At 38.4% G+C, this 10,673-nt stretch overlaps 1 protein-coding gene across 2 annotated transcripts; it reads right to left on the bottom strand.

Moving 5' to 3' along the window:
* Positions 1–11: 11 nt before the first annotated feature.
* mettl22 (methyltransferase 22, Kin17 lysine) lies at positions 12–9,998 on the bottom strand. Of its 2 annotated transcripts, none has more exons than XR_015107956.1 (12): positions 9,862–9,998; positions 8,472–8,620; positions 7,838–8,018; positions 6,503–6,645; positions 6,138–6,178; positions 5,343–5,487; positions 4,740–4,811; positions 4,165–4,218; positions 3,690–3,770; positions 3,025–3,127; positions 2,121–2,216; positions 12–1,477 (listed from the first exon to the last, which is right to left on the bottom strand). XR_015107956.1 is itself a non-coding variant. In XM_086170797.1 (12 exons), the coding sequence occupies exons 2-12, from the start codon at positions 8,575–8,577 to the stop codon at positions 1,436–1,438; spliced, it is 1,137 nt and encodes a 378-aa protein (XP_086026923.1). In that variant the 5' UTR covers positions 8,578–8,620; positions 9,862–9,998; the 3' UTR covers positions 12–1,435. The 2 variants fall into 2 exon arrangements, 1 of the variants encoding a protein (XP_086026923.1); XM_086170797.1 differs by having other exon boundaries at positions 2,121–2,289.
* Positions 9,999–10,673: the final 675 nt, after the last annotated feature.

Genomic DNA, 10,673 nt, shown 5'->3' with positions numbered 1-10,673 from the left:
ATGCTGCAGATGTTTTACCACTCGGTGGTGTCCAGCGTCATCTTCTACGCTGTTGTGTGCAGGGGCTGCAGGCTCAAGACATCTGATGCTAACAGACTCAACAAGCTCATCAGGAGAGCTGGATCTGTCCTGGGAGTCCAGCTGCAGTCTGTTGTGCAGGTTTCAGAGAGAAGGATGATGAGGAAGCTCCTCAGCATCATGGACAACGTCCATCACCCCCTGCATGCCACACTGACGTCTCATCAGAGCTCTTTCGGCAGTAGATTGATACCACCGAGGAGCTCCACTGAACGCCACAGGAGGTCTTTTCTGCTGAGGCTATTAGACTGTTTAATTCCTCCCCCTTCAGCTGCAGGGAATCTTAAAATCTTAAACATTAAAAAAAAAAATCTCACCCACTTATTGTAAATTGTAATAATATATCTGTATATATGTTCAGAACTGCTACATGTACAATGTTTTTTCATACTCTTGCGCACTCCTGATCTTTCACTTGGTACTTAAGACCTTAAGACACTTTACAGTTTTCACTTTTTTTTGCACAAGACTATATTTTCTGACATTTTTGAATGCTACTATTTTAACATATCATATTTATTTCTTAAACACAAGAAAGAAGGTAATTTCATAATGACTTATTGATCCCATGTAGTGCAGGTGATTGTAAGGTAGTTACTGTTTACTGTGTGATTAATATTTTCAGTTTTTTTGCAATATATCTTGAAAATAGCTTTTGGTTTTAAATGGTAGCTTGCTAATTTGTGCAGACAATTACACATTTTTTTACTGTACCATAAATTCCATTTTAATGTTATTCAGTGTTGGTGAGGTTCTTCAACCAATGTAATAATGCAATAAATCCTGTGCCAAAAATTAAACAAAACATTGATAGTGTTAGTGCGTTAGCACAGTTAGTGCTAAAGCACCATAATTCATTCTATTGCTGTAATAAGATGATATCTGCTGGTCACAAATGATGAAAATCATAAGTCAGTGCAGCTTTGATATAACCTCTCTGTAGCTTTATTTGAAAATATGTTTTTTATAAAAATCCATTTAACACAACAGCATTTTCTTAGTCACAGAAAATAAGAACCACCTAAAAATAGTTCTCTCAAATGCTGGAATAGGAAAATTGAGCTTCATCTCACAGATAACTATGGAGAGGGGCAGGAAACTGCCTTAAATATAATTACTTTTAACATTTCTAGTCAAACGGAAGAAAAACTAAAATCTTTACAGGTGATGTTTACTTTTGAGTATTTGTTAAAAAGTCACAGCAGGACAGATCTAGGATCAGATCAAATGAAATGTCAGTGTGAGCAAACCAACAGCCTCTACACACCCTTCAAGTAAATAAAATCATGTTCACAGCAACATTTGGGTTAAATAAAATATGCTCTACATGTCCAACATACTGAACTTGATCTTCATATCACTCCAGTGGGAGGCGTGTGGCCATCACCTTCCATAACTCCTGCAGAAACAAGTTGGAAAATAAATGAATAAATAAATGAAACTTGGCATTAGAAACCTGATGTTTCCCCTCTATCCTGTTTAGTGTTGAAGTCATTATTTACAGAGTATTGACAGAAATGACAGAATGCTCTGACACATTAACACACCACTGTGATGTATCTGACATCAACTAGGTTCAAAAATGAAACAAACAATTCACTCTGTTATATTTAAAACAGAAAGAAGAAACAAGACCATAATCTCAGCTCTAAAACTTATAACTTGTTATTAACAGTGAACAAACTATAACAATTGAACTATATGTTTCAAAGTTCCTATTGACAATAGTGTCTTTCAGGCATTCTTGCTGATAAATAAGTTCAGTTTTCAGATATTAACATAAATTCATTTTAGATTTCAGTTTACTTTCTTCCAGGTATCTGAAGCACAATGACCATCAACTTTTTTTTGTTTGTAATTTTCACATAATTGTTACAGCAAGGGAAATTTTCAATCATAAGAGATATGCAAATTAGGAAATTAGAATTAGAAAGTTAAAATAAACAATGGTTACTTTTAAATTTTATAATGATATGGGATGAATGATAAACCACTCAGCTCCGATAGATAAAAAGAAGAGAAAAAAATTCTGTTTGTCTCACCAGTAGCTCTATGCGCTCGTACTGAAGAAACTGAGAGAAGTCCACGGGAAGTTGTTCTATGGTGTAGCAGCGCTGTCCGTCCTCCATCTCCTGCAGCTGAGACATGCAGCGGCTGAAGTGGTTGTAGGCCTCGCAGCAAACATCCATGTGTCGCAGTGTGAAGTTCATCCTTGGAAGATGAGCAGGAGGAAACCTTTTTTTTTTTTTTTTGCAAACTAACAGACTGGATGAAACTAATGAAGTGATTTACTTGAACTGTTTAGCATATTAACAAAACATTTACAGGTGTGGCAAACGTGTGCACGCAGGTTTGAACTGGTTGCCGTGGATAGCGCCGTGTGTGATGTGCGACAAGGCTGATCGTATCAGCCAGAATGAAAGGGAGAGTGTAGAAGACAGCAGTGAGCCCGGCGATATTGTTTGGTTCGGAGACAGCGGCATTGAGAAAAAGAAAGGAAGCAGAACTGAAGGTAGCGGAGATGAAGTTGATGAGGTTCTCTTTGGGAGGGAGGAGGATGGATAGGATCAGGAATTAGTCCATCAAAGGGACAGCACATGTTAGATGATTTGGAGATAGAGTCAGAGTGACATGGTTTGGATATGTACAAGAAGAGATAGTGAATATCTGGGTAGAAGGATGCTGAGCGGGGACTACCAGGCAGGAAGCTTCGAGGAAGACCTAAGAGAAGATTTATGGAAGTGAAAGAGGGCATCATGTTGGTGTGACAGAAGAGGATGTAGAGGAAGAGGTTAGATGGAGGCAGATGATTTGCTGTGTTGACCCCTAAAGGGAACAGCCGAAAAGCAAAGAATTGGATGTTTGGAAAATATTGTCAATGAGGGTCATATTCAAGAGTATTTTAGCTGATGTTCTGCCTCGCTTGGACAATATGTACTTCCTTACCTTTTCTCTAACGAGATAAAGATTGTGCAGTTGTGAGCAAAGTTACTGCAGAGTCGGTACAGGGTTCGGAAAAGTCCGTCCGTCAGATCGTCGTCGTAGCAAACTGGGGACACAGAAAACTGCGTTATGGCGTCACAAACATCTCTTTAGTCGTTCAATGGCTTTTTTCATACATCGGGATCTTTGCAGATGGAGATGCACATTGCTAGATTCAAACCCCACAGTTTTCTTGATCCGCCTCTTGCATCCAGTGCCCTTAACGGGTGTTTTTCCACCTGACACAAAGCTACATTGTACACATCTCATTTTGGAGTAAAAAATTGTCAGTCCAAATTTACAGGCTTAGGAATGGAGTTGGAAGGCTATTTTCTGCATTTGCCATTTGTATCTATGAACACACCCTTGCCTTTCAAATACTTCTATTAGCTGAAATAAAAAGGTGGGCGTGAGACTGTTTTGATAAAAATGCTAGATTGTTTCATTTCAACACATTTAGAGTTCTCCACATAAAGTTGTCTGTCCTCTGATAAGCTGTTCACCTTATCCCCATTGAAATTTCATATTCAGTGTTTTCCAGGTTTTTCAGGCTGCACTGGAACCATACAATGCACGCACGCACGCACGCACGCACACACGATAAAAAAAGGTTTTCAAGAAAAACCTACCATCTGATGCAATGATGATGCGGGTGTGGTCATGAACATCTGCAACCTCCTCATTTGTCCAGCTGAACTCCACTTCAGGGTCTGCAAAGATCAGACAAACAGCAGGACGTCGCCTCTGATCAGAACATGTATCCAGGTTATTCCATGGTTTCGAGGGAGACTGGAGCTTCGTTGGAGAACATGAAAAGCCGCTTTGGATCAGAGGCCGTAATTCAAAGCCTCCCAGATGAGGACTCCTCATAACGATGACTAACCTGACGATTAATTGCATCGTAAATCCCAAATCCCTGAAAATCATTATAACCAAAATACAATTTCAAGACATCACAAACCAACTGGGGCGTTGCAACCATTTCCACGGACTTACTTTACCTGCCACCGACCTGCAGTGAGTGATCGACTTAGCAGAATGCTAAAATGAAACGCTTTAATTCATTTAAATAAAAATTTAAAAAAAAAAGTGACATGGATGTACCTGTACAAAAGTCCGACTGGAGCCAGTCCAGCTGCCTTACTCGTACATCACCACCTGACGGTCAGAGAAGAAACTGTACATCACAATGTCAGAGGACTGACCCCAAGTTTTAATAAATGTTTACGGTTGATGTCTTATGGGGACAAAAACCTCTGTCAGATTTTACAGTGGTAAAAATCATTATTCTTGCCCTCAAAGTTCTCATTTTATTATGATTCATAGACTGGTAACATCAGAATGTCTTTCAGACATTTTACTCCCATATTAAACACTATTTTGAAATGCATTAATGAAATGAAATTACCTTTGTCCTCCAAGCAGTAATACATTACTGCTCTTAAATCAGTTAACACATTAGTTTCTCATTAAGAAATTCACATCATTGTCAAAATGTTTTATTACCTGTATCTTTATGAATCAAATGTTTCTTGATACCGTTTTTTCCCCCATAAACTTAGTTGTAAGCTTTAGCTCTTTGGCTATATTACAGAAACATCATCTGCGAAACATCTCGTCAGCCGACAACCAGCTTCCGGTGAAAGGACATTGGTGTTCGGCGGATGAGGACGGCTCACCTTCAGGCCCCGTCAGGTGTTGGTTTAATGTTACGTTCCTCCTGCACATGCTGAGGAGGTCCTCCCCTACGTCTGAAACAAACCCGTCATATATTATTTTTCGAACAAAACAAGTAATTTTGGCTGTTTTCTCTCTGCAACACTTAAGAGCAGCATCTCTGGAAACCCATCGGCATTTGTGAATTTCTGAAATCATTTCATGTCTTCCAATCTGTCTCGTGACCTCTAGGGTCTGCTTCTCCACTGTGAGCGGTTCAGCCTGAAGACCCATCAGACACAGTGTCTGGACTGGAATCTGTTCAACAGTCCCTGGACAGTCAATGAGGGCATTCGAGGGAGATTTAATAAAATACATTTTTTTTTAAATTCAGAAGGGTTTCAAAAACAAATCAACAAAGAATATATATATATATATATATATATATATATATATATATATATATATTCATACATTTGAATTATGGCCTTTCACTGCAGCCAATGATACAATTTCACTCTTTGAATGTCTGATCGGGTAAAAAATGATTTATTGGCATTTCATCAAAGCGTCATCAAATCACTCACAGAATAAATGATCGATTAGGAAGCCCAGTGATTCTCTACCTGTGCAGTATACTGTTTTAGCAAGGGTTGCCATGACGATGCTGACTAAGCCCATCCCTGCTCCCAGCTCAAGCACCGTTGCTCCTTCAAATAGGAGGGGGTTGGAAAGGATGAAGTCGGCCATGAGGCAACTGCCTCGCCACACCTGGTGCCGGAAAATGTATCTCAAGTTATTTACAGTTGTGCATTTTTATGTTAAATATATGGTAATCACCAATTTTCTTTGGAGAACGTCTTTTCGAAACAGCACTCATCGACATTCATACAATTCTGGGCTCAATTTGACGGGTGATAAGGACTTGGAGTTGGACGTGTGAATGGTAGAAGATCTTAAGAGCTTTCCTGAGCTTTTCTTCTCAGACGTCAGTGTGAAATCCTTTTATTTCAGTTTTTATCTTAACTCTGCACAACTGCCACTGCAAAACCAGACAAGAAAATCTCACATTTCTTTTCCTTTACATTTTGAACCAGAGGATGAATAACTTCAGGCTTCAGTACCCGTAAACTCTTTAGGTCACACTATACAGAAATAGACCTTTATTTTTACATTGGAGATTTTATGATTCTGTAAGCAAAATATGTTGTGCATTGTGCAACAGTGACTTATCGCAGCCCTCACTATCACTCTAGTTACACACTGACCAGAAACACAGGGAGGAAATAGTCGTCTGTTTAACCTGGACTGGTCACCTATCAATCACAGGGCGACAAATAGAAATGTCCAACTATTCACTCTCTACTGATATCTAAGTCTATCAAAGTCTAAGGGAAGGGGAGTTTGGAAGTGTAACACACCTGTTTGCCGACATCCTCCAGGGGCGTGGCCATAGTGTGCTCTGTCAAAACAATTCACAAGCATGTGAATTTCAGGTAATTTATCACTCGACCTCTCAGACTGATGACAGTCCTATCTGACTCAAAGGTCACTGATAATGCAAAATGAACTATCAGCCGCTAAGTGTTTCATTCTACGCAGATAATCGATAAAAGCTTGCTATAAGCTATCAAGAAAAGAACAAAATAAATCCCCTAAATTAAAATAATGTATATTACAAATAGCTTAATTATGCCATCGGTTTTAAAAATAGAAAAAAAAAAAGTCTATTTTTGCCCATAGCAGAACCATTTTAACTATGAATGAAGAACGTGGCAGTGTTTACCTATTACTATCATGTTCTTAAAGCACTGATCTTCATCATCTGTGCTCTCTTCCTCTTCATCTCCATCTCCGTGCCTCGATTGTTTCAGGATGACAGGACAGACCGCGTCTCGGCCACTGCCCTCCCCCGCGTTTTTCCTCGGTCTGTTATATAATTCGAAATTCACCAACTGAGAGTTGTGCTTCACAATATTGAAGTGACTTTTAATCAGATGCCACACTGATGCTGATACCGCACAGGTTTGTTTAAATCAAATGCATTAACAAGAATGACTTGAATCAAAAAGGACTTCTTCTTTTTTTTTTTTCAAAGAGAACAATAATGACAGCGGTGGAACATGAAGCTAAACATGTTTGTATGAGTCTTACGCCAATCAGATTTAAATTTAAGATCAAATTCATTGAGAGCTCAATTCTTTCAACAGTTGACGGAACGAGAATTAGAAGATGCGCCACGCCCCCAGGTGGTGGCGTCTGAATGGAATGAATCAGGAAGAAAAACAGAATGAGCCATAATGTCTGAACCTAAGGAAGATATTGGAAGTCAAGAATTCACCTTGAATGCACACAGCGTCTCCTTCAAAGTTGGATTAAGAAGTCTCAGACTGGCTGCCTATAAAATTTATAAATAGCATTAAGTGTAATGTGCGTTATTTTCTGTGTTGCCTACGTGATATTTGTCCATGTAAATATTATTCCATATTGCAGCTTGAAACTAACCTGTATCTTTGGATTTAGAAATCAGTGACAAACAGACTCCCGTTTTTATTTTTTTGCAATTTCAAACTCTAAACTGAATATTACTAGAGCAAACGACACTGATTACTGGGACTTTTCTTCATCACTTTCTTAGTTTTTTTGTGTTTTTTTTTGTTTTCTTTTTGTATTGGTCGAGGTAGAAGGCCAACGTTTCTGTCAGGTAAAAGACAGAACTCCTCACCGCTGTCATCAAGCTCTCGCTCAGAGAAGGGATTTTGAGTTTCTGTCAATCATTTTAAAAAGTGTGATCCAGACCTGCTCTACATGGAAAGTGTCAGCAGACAGCTGTGTTATGATTTGGCACCGCATATATAAAATCCGACTTGACTTTTTGACAGTGAAACTGAAAAATACCTGTTGTATCACACAATCTATCGCTATTTTAGATTTGTGAGAAAGAAGATACCATACTTCAACACGGCTAAATGATATTCAGTGAATTTTGATGGCCATCATCCTGAGAGACCATCAATAAGTGTGGGAATAGATTCGATTTTTCCTGACAGCCAGAACTGAATCATTTGTTCAATGCTTCCTCCCTGAACCACTGCCATATTTAACCATTTTTCATACTCACCGGCGGGAGAGCTCAAAGTCCCCGTCTTCGTCTAAAAGTAACTCTGCTCTTTGTTTCTCTCCTTCCTCTTCGTCTTTTCCTTCCACAGTTTTTGTCGGCTCATCCTGGCCACCAATTGGCTTGTCAGGACTGTCGTCAGCCCTCTCCTCCTCTGATAAGATCTTGAACTTTGAAATGAAGACTGGAAAAAAAGTCCAAAAGTGACTTTAAACAGAATTGGCTTTGACTCCATTCTCAGGAGTTCAATAATTCAATAATTCTCAATAATTCTTTTATTGGTTATATGTCTGATATCGGGATACAGGATTGTACTAATTCTAGACAGTGCTTCAAGTATGGTGAAACCCCCGCCTGCTTTTTTTTCCATTTCTTTGCTAATTTACTCATTTATTTAACTAGACCCCCTAACAAGCATATTTATTTGACTGTTTTCTAAACTGTGGGAAGAATTAACAATCGATCACCTTAACCTGAAACATTACAAGATTGAGTGGTGATCTTTATTTTACGTAAATTCTTTGGTTACTTCTCACACAGTTATTGTTATTTATTCACGTCATTCTAATTTTCAGGTAACTTATTTTAGACTTCCATCAGTGGACACACACATCTGAGCAGAGGGCTGAATACACACCAGGCTGTCCAACACGATTGAGGCGTTTCATGAGGTGGGAAGTGTTGGGCAGCAGCAGGTGAACGTCTGACAGCACACTGTCATGATGAAAAACAATCTGGTCCATGGTTCAACTTTCATGGTGTTCCCGAGGGCTGCCCTTTTAGGACCTGCGGAGATCACATGGGGGAAAAACCAGCGGACACTTGAGTATCAGCTCCATTCTCAAATATTGGAAGGTAAGACGGGCGAGACTTGGGAGAAAAACACCAGCGTCATCTAAACACGACATCTAAAAAGGTAGTTGATGAAATGAAAATATAGATCTGTGTAGTCTCACAGATGTTTACTGCCTTTGTGGTACACTGATACACAAACCTGTCACAAACACCGCACAGGAATTACAGTCTGGCTGATATTTGCAGTTTGAATATACGATAAAGAACTCCTCAGTAATATATTGCTTTTCTCAGGTGTGGTGCCTGGACTGTCAAAACTCAATCCCTGATTATTTTACCAGTCTTATGAATTTTTAAAATCTTCTTCCACTCAGTAAATTTGATTGTTTTTAAAATAATGGTGAGAGGGCATTGAATAAATTAGCATTTAGTCAACCTGACCATCAGATGTCAAATGACCAAAAATATTCATTAATTCATTATGTATACTGCAACTGTTTACATTTTAATTTGCACTTTTTCTTTCAACTTGCACAAACCTTGCAATACTGTTTGCATCTTTTTGCAATAATTTGCTCATTATTTATTGTTGTTTTTTTTCTTTTTTTATCTGTTTGGCTTCACTGTTGATAGCAAATGAATTTAATTGTAGAGAAACATATTCCCAGAATGTCCAAATGACCATACATAGTTTGAACCTTTATTCTGCAGTCAGGGTTGCAGGTGGTGTAGGAGCCTATCCCAGCTGTCATTACGTGAGACAGGGTTCACTTTAGATCATATATAAATATATATACCTATATTGAGTGTGTGTGTGGGTGTGAATCAAGCAGTACACAAAAATACATTGTTTTTTTCTTCACTTATTAGTATGGCAAAAAGACAACAACAAAGTAACTTCAATAAGTTTTAATACCTAAATGATTTATCTTTACATTCTAAGGCCTGGGTTCTGAGGGGCTGGGCTGGAGTGGGTGGGCTGTTACCCCAGGAAAAAATAGTCCAAGTCCATTTATAGACCCATTCTGACCCTGGAGTAAAATGTTATGTACAATTAAATTGAGTGGTTAAACAACTTGTTGCGTTATGTGAAGAGGAAATGTAGTTGTGATTTTAATTTTCAAATGTAATTTAATTTTGAAAATGTAATTTTCCTGTTCGCATCCTTCGACGAATCAAACCCGAAAAAAAGTAAACAAAGGGAGTCAAACCCGCAACCGCTGCGGTGGTACCTGGTCCGGCTGCAGGCCACGCCGCAGGTCGTAAGAGTTCGGTTCTCAAACTGTGGTTCACCCCCAGCATACACACTCAAACACCCGCTCACACACACACTTTCACACACACACGCCCATTATCGTTAGCCGCCGTGCATGCTCCGCACCGCTCGGTGCACTCCTGAAAAACGTCCGGAGTGAGACAGATCATAGATGCTTCCGTTCCGCCCCGACCCATGATAGAAATAAATATGATTGAAAAATATAATAATAATAATAATAATAATAATAATAATAATAATAATAATAATAATGCTATTATTTTTTGATACTGTAATGTAATATAATATAATATAACTATTATCATAATTATACATTATATATTATTTCGATTACATTTATCTCTCTCATGGGTTGGGGCAGAACGGAATCAATGTTATTATTATTGTTATTATTATTGTTATTATCATTATTATTGTTGTTGTTGTCGTCGTCATCTTATCTACCAATAATGCTACCACCTATGACCACCATTATGATATTTAATCCTTTGGTGATCTTTGCAAACCTTTTGTAAACCATTACATCCATTTTCTGTTTAGAAAGGCAACATTTTAAAAAAGGAACCCGTTTAGAAAGAGGCAACATAAACAGTGAACTACACTGCTCAAAAAAATAAAGGGAACACTTAAAAAACACATCCTAGATCTAAATGAATGAAATATTCTTATGAAATACTTTGCTCTTTACACAGTTGAATGTGCTGACAACAAAATCACACAAAAATGATCAATGGAAATCAAATGTATTAACCCATGGAGGTCTGGATT

The sequence above is a fragment of the Fistularia commersonii genome, chromosome 23 (assembly GCF_037954325.1).
Source record: "Fistularia commersonii isolate RoL2024-O1a breed Wild chromosome 23, RoL_Fcom_v1.0, whole genome shotgun sequence".
NCBI lineage: Eukaryota > Metazoa > Chordata > Actinopteri > Syngnathiformes > Fistulariidae > Fistularia > Fistularia commersonii.
Note: the sequence above shows the minus strand (reverse complement) of the source record. Positions and strands in the feature narration are given on the sequence as shown.

Coding starts and splice junctions, on each gene's coding strand:
- mettl22 (XM_086170797.1), bottom strand. CDS start 8,577: ATGGACCAGATTGTTTTTCATCATGACAGTGTGCTGTCAGACGTTCAC. Junction 4,219..4,739: donor ACACCTGACGGGGCCTGAAG/GTGAGCCGTCCT, acceptor TCTGACCGTCAG/GTGGTGATGTACGAGTAAGG. Junction 3,771..4,164: donor CCAGTCGGACTTTTGTACAG/GTACATCCATGT, acceptor TGATCTTTGCAG/ACCCTGAAGTGGAGTTCAGC.